At 29.5% G+C, this 18160-nt stretch overlaps 1 protein-coding gene and 1 pseudogene across 1 annotated transcript; one reads left to right on the plus strand and one right to left on the minus strand.

Moving 5' to 3' along the window:
* Window positions 1-3000: 3000 nt before the first annotated feature.
* On the minus strand, window positions 3001-13003 carry LOC113385566 (TRAF3-interacting protein 1-like). The gene is made up of 7 exons (XM_026623417.1): window positions 12869-13003; window positions 12686-12803; window positions 9544-10772; window positions 6028-6264; window positions 3386-3505; window positions 3235-3320; window positions 3001-3148 (listed from the first exon to the last, which is right to left on the minus strand). The coding sequence occupies exons 1-7, from the start codon at window positions 13001-13003 to the stop codon at window positions 3001-3003; spliced, it is 2073 nt and encodes a 690-aa protein (XP_026479202.1).
* A 364-nt stretch (window positions 13004-13367) lies between these two features.
* On the plus strand, window positions 13368-17089 carry LOC113385567 (annotated as a pseudogene).
* Window positions 17090-18160: the final 1071 nt, after the last annotated feature.

An 18160-nucleotide genomic window follows, 5' to 3' on the forward strand; every position in this document is an offset into this window, starting at 1 on the left:
AAAAACAGAAAGAATGGAAAATGGGGAGTCGGTGCTTAGAAAATGGCTTATTTATTCCGAGAAATTGAATTGTAACTTTTGTTTTTATAGTAAAAGTTTTGCATCTGATGAACTTTGAATTTTGAAGCCATGGAAATGAAGACAATATGAATTAGTGGTGCATGGCATCGCGCCTTAAGGCAAATTGCTGGAACTTCCCGTACCGTAACGAAATGATCGAGGAATATTAAATGTTTTCAAATAATTTTTTATAAATATTGTAACATTGTGGAATATTTATAAGAATTATATAAACTGAATTGCAAAGTTGAAATTATTTGTTTAAACTATATTAGAACAGAATTAAAATTAACATCTGAATTATTTTCGATATACAAAAAAAAAATTCTTTAAAAAAAAAAGAAAAAAAAATTAGGAACAAAAATTTTTTTCCAAAAGCAATTATTTTGTTGAAACAAGCAGAAAGTTCTTTGAATAATTCAAATTGGACGCTTAGTTCTCTCAAAAACTGCTATTTTTGCACAATTTGCTCTGTATCTTCGAAATATCTAGACCTGCCTTTGCTAAAAACTAATCACTTCTTTTCCCAATCATTACAACCTGAACGTTTTTTAGATCATTCAAATCGGATACTCCGTTCTCTCAAAAACTCGATTTGTATTTTCTGCACTCTTCGCTCCGTATCTCCGTAACGGCTAGACCTGCCTTTGCCAAAACCTAATCAGCACATCTCCCTATCAATAGGAATCGAATGTTTTTTGAACCATTCAAATCGGTTGATCCGCACACCCGAAAACGTGGACGAAAAATTGTATCCATACATACATACAAACACATATCAATTTTTTCTGAGGTATGCCAAAATGTTCAGAAACCTTCAAAACGTCGAAAAATGCAAACAATTTCATTTTCCATTTTCTATATAAATTTAAAATCAATATAATACGCTTTTACATATCTTATTTTCTATGTACTAAATCTAAAATGATTAAAAATAATTTAAAAAATTACATAAATGTTTTTATAATTTTAATGATAAACTGTTTAAACAATTAAAATTATCGAACAATTAAAATTGCATGCTGAGGATCCCAGAATCGGCCTTGGTTACAAACATTGCTTTTTCACTTTTTTTTTTAACCTTTCGTAGGGTATATCTAAGTTCAAAAATCGAAAATGAAAATGTTTACGTATCTTTCGTTTTAAAGGTTTCTGAACATTTTGGCATACCTCAGAAAAAATTGATGTGTGTGTGCGTGTATGTGTGGAAACAAACAGTCATACAGACACACACTGATTTGAATCGTCGAGAAAACATAAAATTAGCAAATCGGATTTTTTCGCGAACACGAAGTTCTCATTCGGGTAATTAAAATTATTAAGCAAAACTAATTAACACTAGTTAATAAAGATTTATCAACATTTAAATTTTTAAGGCGTTATCCCAGTGGTTTCCAACCTGTTTTGCACCGCGCCCCCTGCTCTAATAAAAAAATTGTTCCGTCCCCTTTAATTTTATTAACAGTTTAATTTTATAAATACTTAACTGACGACAAATTAATATGCAATTTTAGGTAAAAATACGCATAAACACTAATTATTTTTTGTTTATTTTTTAATATCGTTTCAAAAATGTTGGGTTATTTTCGATAATAGTATTCTGGCAACATTTGTACGCGCCCTACTGAGAAGGCGCGTCTCCCTGAGAAGGCGCGCCCCCAGGTTGGAAACCGCTGCGTTATCCGAAGAAATATTAGAAAATGCACAATTTGCTTTCATATACATATATAATCAAAACATAACTAGGTGTAAGTGGTATTTTGCCTTCTAGCAAATACACTTTTTTATATATGTAAATAAACGACTAAATGTGGCGGGAATAGCTCATTCAGTTGCGTTCTCGACTCACACGCTGGAAGAATTAAAAGGGTGCTATTTTAGGGAATTAAAAATATAAAATATTAAAGTAGATTAAGAATTGTTTATTTGTAGAATGCAAGAAAAAATGTATTAGAAGTTAAAAGAAAAAAAGAAGTTTAGTTTAGAAGATGAAAAGAACATATTGAGAAGAAGAATGAAAATGGAATTGAGGAAAGAAAAATTGAATGGAAGATTAGGATATAAGAAGAGATAGTATATATATATATGATGAATGTATAAGAAATATATATGTAAGAATTGTATAGAATATGATAAAAAATAATATGAATAATGTAGGTGGCTAAAAATGCTGTAAAAGAGGCAAATAAAAAATTAAAAAAAAAATCGACTTAATCAATAAGAATTAACATCTAGAAATTTTTAGAATTATTTTAATTTTAAAATTTGACCCTGCCTATTATTCTTTGATGAATTTTCCTAATTAAATCACTTTTTGTATGCTTATAAAATTTTAAGATGCTTCACTGAACTAGACAAAAAAAAATAAAAATTAACTAATTCATAAGAAATGGCTCGACAAATATTATCGAAAACTAACTATTGAATATTTTTGAAAAATCTGGCATTAATGTTACTAATTTACAAATTCGAAAGAAATGACTTGCCAGGCCGTTTCGCAAAACCATTCAACGAGTTATCAAGGTTCATTAAATGGCTTTTAAAATTTTGAAATCGGTCAGCGCTTTTTGGAAACCCCTGGGAAAAGTGAAATTTCAACTCCCTAATACACAGCAAAACAAATCTTTTCCAATTTGGGTCTCAAACGATCATGAATTCTTGAAAAGAAGTGAAAACCTAAAATTAACAAATCGGGCGACTTAATCTTCTCTTATAACAAGTTAAAATAATGGCATATTTAAATTAAAAAAACTATATAATTATTTTAAATAATCATTCATTTACTTTTAACAAAATAAATATTTGCTTTGGCCAGTAACAATATATTTCTTAACATGTGCATTAAATTAATCGAATTTTTATTAGAGTTGCTATTTAAAAATATATATCAAAATCTGTACTAAATTTTAACAAATGTTAACAGATAATATATATTGTTATTTAACATTCATATAAAATTTTTCTAATCTTTTCTTCTTGTTTCAGTACATTAGCCTTAGATGAATGAATTAACTCTCGCTGCTCTGATATTTGAGTTTCTAATTGAGCCAGCTGATGTTTCAGTGGTTGAATTACTTTTTCAGTTATTCTAAGAATAAACAATTTATTTATTAAAATTAATAACTAAATAAACTTTTCATTTGAATTTTATTAAAGAAAAAAATCGTTTGTTACCCCGTGTCCTTTTTCAATTCTTCGACTGTTTGAGTGTAAGTGTCACGCCATTGGCGCAATTCACGGCGCATCGAGTCTGCATCTTCCTATATAAATAAAAAATATTATATGTAATAAATTGGAATATTAATAAAATAAAATATATTTAAACCTGTAGAAAGTCCAATAGCCTTCCCAAAGGTAAAGCAGCTCCGCTAAGATTTTGCACTGAATTTCGCAAAGCATCCAGGGCAGATAGATCGGTTTTTGATACACTTGTAGACTCATTATCCTGTAAGTTTAATTTAATATAATATATAATATTTCACAAAATGGGTTGCCTTAGTCAATGGATATTAAATGACATTTGTGAATGACATATATTACATTATTTTAAAGAATTGCTTATTTAAACAAATCTGTTTTACTAAGTTGGCTGAATATGCTCGGGTTTGGCCGAGACAGTCCCTGATTTCCACCGTGAGGCCCGGCTTTTACTTTTACGGATTTTTGAAAATATTACTTCAAAATTAAATCTTTGCTATTACTTGATATTAAAATTACAAAAACCTATCAAATATCTGATGATGCGATGTATACGACAAAAATGCTTATATGAACCTATACTTTACTATACTATAATGCAAAAATCCAAAGGTTGGTTAAAATAGCCTCTCACTTTAAAAATTTCAGTTCTAAATTAAATTTACTTTTTAAAATTTAAAACTATAGTTTGGCATGGCAACTTCCAGTACACAATTTTTTTTTTTTTTTAAAAAAGATTAATTTTTTTTTAAACTTTGAAAAATTAGATTTTTGAGTAGTTTTAAATTTTTGAAACAATTTAATTTTTTTGGAAAAGAATAATTTAAAAAAAAAAGAATTCTTTATTTTGAAATATTTTGGAAATTTTTAACTTTTTAAAGCATCGTACTGCTTTTGCTGCATAGGGACGACAAATTGAAGCGCGTAAGCGCCGCGTCGCCATTTAAAGGACAAACGATTTTACGCAACGTACTCAACCCAAAGAAATGAAAACAAAAATTATACGTATTATTAAAATCTCTATAAAATATCTGATAATTAGTTGTGCCTATGTCTAATGATCATTTTTGACCGCCAAATGGCTTTTTTCTTACTTTTTTTACTAGATCTCCAAAACCACTAGACCTGGCTTCCTAAAAATTTAATCAGTTCTTCATCTTGTCAATACAAGTAAAATGTTTTTTGAATTATTAAAATCGGACACCCCGTTCTCTTAAAAACTAAGTTACCGTTTTTGGCACTTTTTGCCCCGTATCTTCGAAACGGCTAGATCTGCCTTTGCCAAAATCTAATCAGTACGTCTCCTTATAAATGGGAATTGAATGTTTTTTGAATAATTGAAATCGGTTAAACCGGGTTCCTAAATCGTCAACGAAAATTTGTATCCGTACACACACACATACACACACGCGCACACACACATCCATTTTTTTCTAAGGTATGCTAAAATGTTCAGAAACCTTTGAAACGTAAAGATATGCAAAAAAATTTATTTTCGATTTGTTTGCGATTACTATAACTCACCTTACAGGAAGTTAAAATTCACGAAAACGAATTTTTCGTCTGTGTGCCACAAGTATGCTGTAGACTAGTGATAAGACTCGGCTTGAAATAGACTTAATTATGAAGAAAATTGTTCGGAGTTGTTCACAAAGTTTAAAGCAAAAAAAACATAGATCAAAAAAAGTTTTGCGCGCACTTGTTAGTAATTCTTATTAAAAAATCTTTAATAAAACTGTTTTTTATTATATTCTTAAACACGTGTTTTCCAAACTGTGGAGCGCGTTTTCTTAGAGCAGCGTTTCTCAATCTTATTTCTTCCAACGACCCCTTTGAAGATCAAAATTTTGGTTTCGCCCCCCTACCAAATATTAAATTGGTACATTTTTAATAACTGTTTCATTATTCACCAGTGAAGTATTTTAAGTTCCTATGTCATCATTCAGGGTAGTTTGAACCAATTAATCGTTGGGATTCAAATTCTGGTAAAATTTAAAATATAGAATAAAAGAAATTACAAATTTTATATCGCCCCCTAACTCCGGTTAATGACCAACATTTTTTATATCACCCCCCTGGATATTACAATCGCCCACCGAGGGGCGATATCACCCACTTTGAGTAAGACTGCCTTAGAGAAACGAGGGTGCGCGAAGCTGTTATACAAGTGGGGCATACCGCTGTTTCTAAGTTCTCATTTTCAAAAATAAACCATAAATGTTTAAATGTAATAAAAATGAATGAATAAATAATTTCTTTTTATGTATATTTTTAAATAAAATTGCATATTAGTTTATAGCCTGATATTTGAATTATAATATCAGTTGATTATTTATGAAATTACATTACAACAAGAGGGGGGAGGGCATAATACGATAAGATTGGAAACTATTGCCTTGAATAGCCAACGGCCCTTGGATCAATTCTGGGCAATTACATAAAAAATATGAAAAACTTAATAGAAATTGAATTGTTAATTAGAAATCGTGTAAAAATAGAATTAAGTAGAATTTGAAATTAGTTAATTCGGAATTAAATATAATTAGAATTGTTGAATTGAGTTTGAATAAAATTAGAAATAAGAAAAAAGCAAGAAAAATTAGAATTGGATAAGATCAGAATTAAGTTGAGTTGAATTTGAATAAAGAAGCAAGAAGAAAATACGATAAGATTAGAATTCAAGAGCAGATTATTCGTACAAATAAATTTAAAAAAATATTTTAGTTTCGCCAAATTTGTACAAAATAGTTTTTTATATATATTACAAACCTTTTGAGATACAGGCTTAGTATTTTGTCCAAGAGCTCTTTGCGTGCTCAAAATTTGTCCTACCAAACGACCACGTCCATTTTCGTCCATATTATCACCATCCTGAGATGCTTCCGGTTCAGTTTTATCATGTTTGGTGTCCTCCTTAGTTTCGATCACAACCAGATCTTCCGCGTCATCGGCGTCATCAGTGGCATTCATTGAATTTCCATCAAATACTTCAAGTGTTACGTTTATCTGTTGATAGATATTTTTGCCAAATGTAATGAACATATGTATATAACATTATTATATAAGTGGGCGATAACAAGTTAATAATGACTACTTGGTTATCTTATCATACAAATCACAACAATGTATCCGGAATTTAATTTTAAATAAATGATTAGAATAATCAGATTAGAATAATTCCATAGTAATTTGAATTGATTAATTAAGTAAATATCGATATAAGCATATATGCAAGTTACACGTCTTTATCACAGGCAATAATAGGTGATAAATAGATTTATATGTATTATTATTCTTACATGGGTTTAATGTTTATGCACACACGTATATTCATACATACAAAAAACGTACAACTAGTGATCGTGCCTTAAGACAAAATTTAGACTTAGGCTTAGGACTCAAACTTCTCTTATTATATGAATTTTGAATTGGATGGCAACCCAGTAGTCCAGTCCAGTTATGACTAATTATTTATATTCGAAGTATTTGCTGACATTTTTATTATATATGCAACTATACCCACTAGAGGCGATTATCACTTGAGGCTATATTTGAGATCTATAATCTCAAGTGGAAACTTGTCATCAAAGTTGCCTGATGTCAGGCTTGGCCGCAGCGGGAATCGAACCAGCAAACCCGGGACTAGTTAGTGCTAGCCCTCGCTCTAAACGATATCGCCACCGCTGGCCCTTAAGACAAATTGCTGGAACTTTTCGTACTAAAAACTATGTAATTAAAAAAAAATTTGCAAAACTTTGAAAAAATCAGACTTTTGAGAAATTTTGATATTTTTAAAAAAATTCACTTTTTTGAAAAATATGATTTTTTTATATTTCGTTTTTTTTTGTATGTTGTTTTTTTTTTGAAAAATTTGAACATTTTTTCTTACATCTAAGCGCTGCATAGCTGATTTGGAGTTGAAATATCAAAGCGCGTAAGCGCCGCGTAGTTGTCTAACGTTAAACATTGGTACGGAAATATCTGATAATACGATGGCATTATTTTTTACTTTTTTTTATTCAATCTCCGGAGTCGCTGACCTGCCTTTATAAAAATTTTACCAATTGTTCATTTCGTCAATATAAGTCAAATGTTTTTTGAATTATAAAAATCGGACGCTCCGTTCTCTTAAAACCTGAGTTAATATTTTTGGAACTTTTTGCCCCGTATCTCCGAAACGGCTAGACCTGCTTTTGCCGAAAACTAATCAGCACGTCTCCTTATCAGTAGGAATCAAATGTTTTTTAAATTATTCAAATCGGTTGATATCCGCACACACACGCATATATATCTATTTTTTCTTAGGTATGCCAAAATGTTCAGAAACCTCTGAAACGTAAAGATATATGAAATTTTCATTTTTGATTTTTTTGGGATTATTATAACTTACCCTACGAGAAGTTAATAATAGTTCTAGAGGATAAATTAACAATTTAGAAAATAGAAGTTTAGCAACTTCTATGTTTTTTTTTAAATATTAGTAGCATCCAATAAACCAATACCATGTCTATGAAATCGAATTTACTTTGCTATACAAATGCTAAATAATTAATGTTTTATTATTGGAATTGCCTCCATTAACTAATAGATATGAGAGATTAACTAATAAAATTAACTAAAAATAGAGATTAACTAATAAGTACCACTGAAAGAATATAGGGTAGAGCGGATCTTAGGTTCGCCACCATTATCTCAAAAACAAGTAAAGTTAGGAATTTTTCATCAACAATATTTGAAAGTGAAGGGCAAAAATAAGTAACAAACTATCACGAGATAAACGACTACATTGGAACATTTTAAACGAGTATTTTTTGTTGTTGTTAGTCTTTTTTGTTTTTGAGCACGGTTGTTTAGTTTACGATAACTAAATATATTTTTTAAGTTTATGTCCTAGTTTTTTCTGAGATAGATCGACAGTTTTTTATATAATCTCTAGCATAGTTTACGTGTGGTTGTGGTAAAAAGGAGGACCAAAACCTTTGCAATATGGAATTAGTAAATAAAAAGAAATTCGACGATTTCGGAAACACGGATCAACCGATTTGAATAATTCAAAAAAACATTTGATTGCTGTTGATAAGGAGACGTGCTGATTAGTTTTTGGCGAAAGCAGGTCGAGCCGTTCCGATGATACGGGGCAAAAAGTGCCAAAAACGGTAACTCATTTTTTAAGAGAACGGAGCGTTTTTACCGATTTTAATAATTAAAAAAATATTTTACTTGTATTGACAATATGAAGAACTTATTCAATTTTTGTAAAGGCAGGTCCAGCGGTTATGGACTCTCAATAAAAATAAGTTGAAAAAATGTCATTTGGCGGTCAAAAATGTTTATTGAACTTATGCACATCAAATTATGAGATATTTTACAGAGATTTTTATAATGTGTACACATTTTGTGTAGTTTTTTTTGGGTTCCGTACCAAGATTTTTAATTGCGGTACGGGAAGTTTCAGCAATTTGCTTTAAGGCACGATGCCACGCACCCCAGTTTGTTAAATATATGTTATTTAAATGTTTTGGTCACACTAAACCAACTACATGAAAACATTACATGACATGTAATTTAATTGCTAAAAGTCAAATTAGACCTTTGTGCCCCGGCCTACCCTATACCTTAATAAATTTATTATTTGAATATATTAAATTCATTTTAAACTTTGTGATACAATTCCAATTGCTTTTATATTAACTAATAATAATTTATTCAATTCTAGTGTATAGACTTCTTTCAAATTTGCTTCTAAATAATTAACAAATTATAATATTATTCATAAATAATAAATTAAAAATAAAATAATTGTATATCGTTTCTGAAAAATATTAGTAAATACTTTTCCACATTATAAATCGCATAAAAGCGAGTTGCGATCATAAAATTGCGTCAAAGATTATAATCTTTAATAAATAATTATTTATGCGCAGCTATGCATACGTAAACATCTTAAACGACAAATTTTCAATAATTTAATTTATTGTGCACTTTGAAAAAAATCTTTAGTTCATGAAAATAGCCCAATTTATCATCAATATAAACTTTTTTAAATATCAAAACCTTTACAACAAACATATAGAAACTTGTTGATTTAACTTAGTTTTTATCAAATGTTACGATTTTATAAACTATGCAACACTGATCAATAATTTGAAAAAAAGAAACACCTGCCACGTACGTTTGTAAAAAAGGCAATAAAGCTCCATATACTACATTAACGCTTAAGACTGTATGATTCTATATGTTTATGCTATGCATAATTAAATAAAAATAAAGAAATCCAATTATTACCTTGCCTAATGTTGTAGTTTCCTCCGGTTCAATGACAATATCTGAATGCTTATCACGGATTCTTGGCGCACCAGGTCTGGCAGAAACTGGTCTAACACTAGGAGGTCTCAAACTAGTCTTTAGTCTTACAGAAGGAGGTCTGGCTGATTTCATTGGAACTTCTTTAGCTATTGGCTTTTCAGCATCTTGTTTAGATGTGCTGCTTACTGTTTCAGAGTTTTCATCGATGTGAGTAGTATTTTCATTTTTCTCAAAACTTTGCTCAATCTTTTTCTCTTTTGCTTTATCTACATTGCTAGGTGATTTGGAATTTAAATGCATACCATCTCCACTCAAACGGAGCTCTTCTGATTTTGGCTCATGTTTAGAGGTAACGCTTTTATTTTCTGTGTTTGTTTCACTATTCAAATTTATATTTGAATCTAATGATACTTCACTTTTGTCACTTTTTATGGTTTCAGTTAAAGAAGGTTTCAAACTATCTGCCCTGCTTCGCTGTCTATGTAATAGATCTGTCTTATCGGTTATTGAGCTTTTTCTTGAATTAGGCTTTTCTGGAACATGATGTTTATCTGTCAGGGAACTTTTTCTTGAAACCGATTTTTCCTCAATTGGAGGCTTTGAATCGTCGTTATTGGCCTGGTCGTTTGAGATATCAACCGGCGAGGGTATCTTTGCAGGATCAATAATTTCAGTTTTTTGTCGATCAAGTTTTGGTCCTGATGCAACTTCTTCAGGGTCACTTGCCGCTTTACCAGGCGCTTCCAACTCAGCACTGCGTGGCGCATCAGGTTTAGTAGGTTTTCGTAAATTTTTAGTTTCTTTAGAAGAAGTTGATTTAGTAACTTCCTTTTTGCCAGTGACTTCTAAAAGTTTGTCTTTTGTCTTTGAATCTACTTTCCTCTTATTAGAAGCTTCTGTTCGCGAATCAGCTTGCTGCTTAGTTCTGGTTGTATCCGGTTTAGATCCACTTTTACTGCTTGTTTTGCTACTGGGCACTGTTTTTGGCGGACTAATCTTTGGCGGGGACACCCTTGTCGATTTTCGATCTGTAGTATTTCCGTCCTTCTTGGACATTTTTCTCAGAATCTGATTTGTGGCATCGGTGCTACTTAAATTGTTTTCTATTGCAAAACCTATTGCTTGTAGGAGTTCATTAGTTTTCTCGGGTTCGTGACCGGATATTATTTTTGATGGACGCACTGTCAGTGGCTTTCCAGTAACCATTTCTGTTTTATAAAATTATATATGAGAAATTGCTGATATAAATATATCGTTGTAAATATAGTTTCAATGAATGATTTTATGAAAATATTGATTTAGAAGTTGATTATTTTGATTGTTACTTATATAGTTTTCATATCCACATTTTTATATTTTTGAGGCAAGATAATTCATAAATTTTAATATTATAGACAGAGTGTCTCAGAACTCAATGTCAAGTCAAAACGTGGTTATAACTATTGCAAAAAAAAATTAGAAAAACAATTTTACGTAGTTTGAAAGTTTTGAGCTTTTAAGTGGAACCAAGAGATTTGGTAGAACTGTGACCTTTTTTATTATTTTTATACATCTAAGCTTTGGAACAATAACCGCGAATGACATATCTAGGGCTACAGTCATAAATAATGACATAATAGCACCTAAAGAAATAAAAATTTTTGCAAAACTATGAAATACAAATTTTCAAAATTGGTCGACTTTGAGAAGCTCCCATTGAAAAGTATATTCTAAAGTGTGTTGGCGAATTTTATCATTGTGAATAATGGCACTAGAAAAAATCGTGTTGTTTTTTCACTTTTATTATGAAACTATCGAATATTTTACCATTTTAGTATCCTGATTAGGCGCCAACTTTTGATGTAACTTTCCAGCGCACTTTAGTATTGTTTTTAAAGGCGGGCCTCTCAATGTGGACCAATTTTGAAGATTTTGTTGGCACCTTAATTTTTGAAAACTGGGGGCAATTCTGCCACCATTTTTGTTTGTGGTTTTAAAAATGTTACAGATTTACGGATCCCAATGAACAAAATAAATAAAACTTAATTTTAGTGGTGATCAAAAATGGGTCACAGTTTAACAAAAATAAAAAAGGAGATATCTCATTTGAGATAAACTTTTAAAGGCATAAAAACCAGCATACTGTCTTAAAAAATTATGTATATTTCAATCGGCAATAAATATATGCAAATTAGTCCAGTCATTATAGTAAGATCACCTCGGAATTTAAGATACCCAGCTGTAAGTCTATACATATAATACTCTATATTGACACCCTAAAAGTTGTCTCAAAACCAACATATGGTAGGGTGTACGCAACAAATGTAGGTTTTGAGACAACTTTTTGGGTGTCAATATACAATATTTACAGACTTACAGTTGGGTATCTCGAATTTGGAAATTTTGTACCTATAATTTAAGCTTAAATGACTGGATTAAAATTTAACCTGGAAAAAAGTTTAACCAAAGTTCTTGGTTGCATTTAAAAGTTCGAGGTGAGTTCTGAAACACCCTGTATACATAGAATGATATGATAATCATATTATATTATATTATATTAAATCACAATATGTATAGTACAATATTATGCAAGCTGGAAGTAGTTTTTTGGCTATAAAATAAATTAAAAAAGTCTTTTTTTTCCTGTTGATGCAACATACATTACGGATTGCCACGATGCGATATTGCTGCTGATTAGGCAAAATATCACTTTAATGTATTTACCGAATACGAAATTTTGTTTATAACAATTTTATTCAACAAAAATATAATAATGCTGTTAGTTAGACACAAACAATCAAGTTAAACCTGCTGGTGAATTTTTTGTTGGTTTTTATCTAATTGTAAAAACAATTTCTCTTAAAAAGTAGAACAAATAATTTTATCATTTCATATATGATCAGTTAGTTTTTAATTTGTCAGATTAGAAGATGCAATTAATTTCATAACAATTGCTGGTTCTTCATTTTAGGAGAAATTACTTAGATAAAACTAGACAATCGATTTTTTATCATAATAAAATTATTATTGAGCCTTATATAACACTTCATATTAATCAATTGAAAATGATATAATAAAATAAATATCATCATCAAATTTATAACGTTCAGTAATCGTAATATACATCAATATTTGCACTTACTGACGACTTCTATTGTCTTCTGCAGAAAAACTATTTTATTGTCTCTTTCTTTAACATTTTCAGAATTCAGTTCTTCTTTCGAATACAGACCTTTGAAAAATCCTGTATTTCGCATCACCTGAAATTTTTCAAAATTAAAAATGGATATCATTATCTAATATTATAATTATTATTATTACAAACCGCCATTATAACATCGTGCAAAAATCTGAAAGGCGGTTTTGATAAAAGTTTATCGCTTAGAGGTGGCTTTTTCACAAATTTTCCAAGTGTTGATTGAGTCTTCTTAATAACATCACTGCTTATTGCTTCAGACATATTGAATAATATTAGTATTAAATAAAAATATAAACCATTCTGTCGCAATTATGTATTGTCTATGATTACACTGATTGACGTTAATAAACAAAATAATTGCTATTATTTGCTTACACATTGTATCCATGGTAACATATTCAGGATATAAGCAGGCGCTTAGTTTAAAAATATACAAAATATTTACAATATTGTGTGACAGTCCTTTGGAATGTATTATGTATGAATTATATAAAAAATAGATGAAACTATTTGTCATTTATTAATGCAATACTTTTGAAGTTTATAAAATTCAAATAGCAAACAAAATATATGACAGGTATGACAACTGTTAAAATTTGTGTTGTGTTGAGGTTGGCTCACCTGTCTGTCAAAAACGTGCACCTTGTAAAACAATGTAAATTGCCAGGAATCGTAAACACTTAAAATTCATCAAAGTTATATTAAAATAAAAACACAAAAATCAATATGATAAATATACACAGTCAATTTGGTATCCACAGTACTGCCGGAGCTGTCCCAGTTCGAAATGAAAAAGGTTATATCAAATGCTATTATGTTATGTTCTATTTACCGTTGATTTTGTTTCTATTATTTATTTTTATTATTAGGTGAATTGTCTATGAAAAAAGTTAAAGTCCAGAGATATGTATCTGGCAAACGACCTGAATATGCTCAAAGTGAAACTTCTGAAGAAGAGTCTGAGACTGACGATTTTATTGATAATAAAAACAATTATCGTCAAAAAAGATCAGAAGATGCTTTGCAAGAACAAGAAGAAATTCCTGAAACAATTGATGACCAAGATCCAGATGATCCACGGCTCAGAAGATTAACAGCTCGTAAAAATGATGTTGCGTTTACTGAAGAAAGAGGTGAAAGAAGAAGACATATTGCTGAACCTGAGGTGATTAATAAATTTATATTTATGTATATTTGTATTTCGGATACAGGATTAAATTTAGTAATTACAGAATATAAATGATCTTAATTTAATTCATTACAGTAAAATACAACTCTAAAACAATATTAAACCTAACATTAGTATTATCTAATGCAATAACTCAAAGAAAAAATGTTATAATATTGATATAGTTTATTTAAGGCTTGTAGATATTGAGATTCTTCTGATGGTAAAAAAATTCCTTTAAATATCCATTATGCAATTTTCATATAAGTCACAAATCTGGAAAATAATAATTAAGAGCAGTATTAAAATAAGAATATAATATGATAATAATTGTAATGATAAAATATTTAGGGTAGAAAAATGTGAAAATAATTTGAAATAAAAATTAGAAAAAATATGTAAAGAGGAAAAAATAACTGTAACTGTTGGAAAAAAAGTATCAGATATTAACAGTAGGCATTTCATCATCAAAATATTGTTTGATATCGAAATTGGCAAATATAGAAATATCATAGAAACTTTGGGCTTTTAAAAGTTCAACGATGGTATTATGAAATTGACGATCACTCAATTTGCTAACATGTAATGGGAGTGGATTAAAAAGCTGTTCTCTTCTTCCGTCTATGGTATTGAAAGATGTTTCAAGTAAAAGTTGGTTCTTTTATAGTCAAATTTCTTGTTTTATAATAGGAATTTGACATAGAGGATAGGTAGAAGCGTTTGGGATTATTCTTTATGAATGACAACGTAGTTTGCAAAAATATACAGGGAACAATGAGAATGTTAAATTGTCGGAACTGCGGGAAAAAAATATTCTTAATGCTCTTTTCTGTATTTTGAATATATCCTTTAAGTATGATGAGAATCTCCAGAATTGTATTTCATATGCGAGATGTGAATAGAAATTAGAATAATAAATTGAAAGAAGAAAATTTAAACTAACTTCTGATTTTAGAATCCTCATATGAAACAATTTTTTGTTAACTTAGGTACAAGTATGGAATGAATATGATTGTCCCAGTTCAATTTTTTTTTGTAATTGGATACCTAGAAATTTTAGAGACTAAGATAAATTCAAATGCTATTGATAGTTACAGAATTGATCTCATGACTTATCCTATTTACTGTTCGAAAAGACATAATTTGGGTTTTGACATTTTTGAGCAAAAGATTATTACAATTGAACCAATTCGAATTGAATTCATAACTAGATTTAATTTAGTATTTACTTCTTCTAAAGAATTGTTTTTTACATTCGTCAATAGTGTCGTCGGAGATTGATTTATGATGTACTCTTTTGCACTAAATGTAACTTAAGGTTCTTCTCTTCCACTAATGAACATGCACTTTTTTATATTAACTTACAATTAGAGCTAGAGTTAATAATTCATATAATGTATATCTGTAAACAAAAAGTGCTTAAAGAATATGCTTTAAATTGATCTTTAATAACTTTATTTTTAGGATCCAAAATTTTTTACATTTTTCAATTACATTTTATTAAATTGTGAAAGCAAAATTATCATATATAATTTTCTTTTAATATTATTAACATCTTTAGAGTAAACTGAACCATTCCCAATACTTATTTCAATTTCTAATATATTTTGAATTGTATAGATTCTAGATGAGGGTGAACCTGAACTGAAAAAGAGAAAAGAAGAGGTAATTCCAGAGACTGTTGAAATTTTAGAAAGAAGACCAATTAGATTAGACAGTGGTTCAGATCGAGGCGGCAGCACAGATGAAGAAGACCTAAGTGATGATGAAATTGAAAGGAGACGTAGAGCTCTTCGAGAGCGTATGTTGGCTAAAAGGAGAGCTGAAGAAGAAGCAGCTGCAGCAGCAGAAGCTGCAGAGAAAGGTTAATTTTGATTAAATAAACTACATAAATATTAATTTTAAATTTGACTTATTAACGCAGATAGTTATATTATCTCTGTCAGAGACAAAGTATGTCTTAATTTCAGAAATTATAACACAAAGTTTTCTGCTATTGATAGATTCAGATAGCTCTGGATCATCCTCTGAGAGTTATGAAGAATATACTACTGATGAAAGTGATGATGATGAAGAAAATGAAACTGGGCCTCGTCTGAAACCTGTCTTTGTTAGTCGTAAGGATAGAGTTACTTTAATTGAACGAGAAAAGGAAGCACAAAAGCAAAGCAATTAGAGCAAGAGGCCAAACGTCATGCTGAGGAGCGTAAACGGCAAACTTAAGAATGGTTGAAGAAAGCATTAGGAAAGATATTCAAGAAAGCAAGGTATGCAATATGCAATAAAAGTTACTAATATTGTATTGAATTTTTTGTTTCATTTTGTAGAATTCAACTACAGATCCACGCTTGGAAGATGTTAATACAGATGATGATAATGATGAATTGGAATTTGAAGCTTGGAAATTGAGAGAATTAAAACGTATTAAAAGAGATCGTGAAGAAAGAGAAAGGTTTTTGAATTTTTTTCAATATGTGATAAATTAACTCATTGATATTTTGAAAATCTTTGCATAATTTTTAATTGTTTTAATTCTATCTTCAGATTATGTATTTTTTCAAAACATATCTGTTCTTTTCCTTAATTTATTACTAATACTAAATTATTTTTTATTTCAGGATGTTCTTAGAAAAACAGGAAGTTGAAAGAATTAGATCATTAACTGAAGAGGAAGAAGGCAAGAACTTAGAGCTAAGCCTAAAGTTATCACCAATAAAGCTGTTAAAGGAAAATACAAGTTTTTACAAAAGTACTATCATCGTGGTGCCTTCTATTTGGATGAAGAAGATGCTGTGTACAAGCAGGACTTCAGTGGAGCAACATTGGACGATCACTTTGACAAAACTGTTTTGCCAAAGGTAATGAACAGAATGAAAAATATGAATTTGACAATTAATACAATCATTAATTTAATCGTTGATTATTATTATTGATAATGGATAGCTTATTCATATTTATATTAAACAAATGTTACTTTCAGGTTATGCAAGTTAAAACTTTGGTCGTTCTGGACGTACTAAATACACTCATTTAGTAGATCAAGACACAACCAGTTTGACTCACCCTGGATAACTGATACAGCACAAAGTATGAAATTTGTGAATAATCAGGCAGCGGGTATGAAACAAATATTTGAAAAACCTTCATGAAGAAAAAACATTCATGAGAAAACTAAATAATTGTGTACATATATTTAATATTTTTAAGTGTGAATGTGAGTTATTTTGAATTTGGGTGAGTATGTTGTTTTGTATTAAAAGAATATTATATATGATTCCGTGTTTTAATAAATACAAGCAAATTTTAAATCTTGAAGGATTGACTGAATTTATAAAACTCAATGAAAACCATCTATTATGATTTGTACATGTAACCTGAAGTTATAAAGTAACTAATTGCAGTTAAACAAGAAAAAAACATTTTGAGTTGGAACCCTATTTTATTTTTATATCAAAATAAGTATGTATACAAAATCATTATCATAATTAGAATCTTCATTGTTCAGAAATATTTGTAAGAAATATATATTGATGAACTCAATATGTCTGTTGCTATTTAATAGACTCATATTGTGGGATTTTTTTTTGATATTTAAGAGTTTTTATAGCAAAGAAATTTTGTTGAAACTGCTTTATTTTATCTCTTTGCAGCATATTTTCTTCATCATATTATGTGTTCATATAGTATAAAAGGACTATCAGCCAACTAGGATCCATAAGAAGAAATATGTTATTATACTGAATTATAATTATTACAGCGTTCGTCTCCGCGCGGATCTGGTGGTCTACAAAAGCTTATAATTACATAAATATTTTTTTACAATCAACTTATTCTCAAATTAAAGTTGAATTGCTGATAACAGAAAATATTTAATGCAAATGAAAAATTATATCATGCTCATGTACTGATCATGTGGACATCGAAAAAATGACCGGAGTAAAGTTTAAAAGAGATTAGTTTTTTTGAAATGTGAAGAAAAAGTTTAACACTGTGTGTTTATTAATCAATTCATTAAAGTATATTTTTTCATCTAGACGGCAAACAGATTATTCAAAAAAGGTTTTAGCACCATTCTAGAGCTGTTCCCGATGTAAGATTATATTCAAAAATATCATTTGCACCTTCCGGTCTCCGGGGCACGTCAGAACCCAGGATGAAGATTCAGGTGAATCAAGATTATGGATATTCCTATTAGTTTGAATATAATGCATTTGGTAGCATAATTTTTAACAATTAATACGTATTCAATA

The sequence above is a fragment of the Ctenocephalides felis genome, unplaced genomic scaffold, assembly GCF_003426905.1.
Source record: "Ctenocephalides felis isolate EL2017-DRISC unplaced genomic scaffold, ASM342690v1 CF-g0.4_SCAFFOLD_03571, whole genome shotgun sequence".
NCBI lineage: Eukaryota > Metazoa > Arthropoda > Insecta > Siphonaptera > Pulicidae > Ctenocephalides > Ctenocephalides felis.

Coding starts and splice junctions, on each gene's coding strand:
- LOC113385566 (XM_026623417.1), bottom strand. CDS start 13,003: ATGTCTGAAGCAATAAGCAGTGATGTTATTAAGAAGACTCAATCAACA. Junction 3,321..3,385: donor GGCTATTGGACTTTCTACAG/GTTTAAATATAT, acceptor TTATTTATATAG/GAAGATGCAGACTCGATGCG. Junction 3,149..3,234: donor GAATTGAAAAAGGACACGGG/GTAACAAACGAT, acceptor GTTTATTCTTAG/AATAACTGAAAAAGTAATTC.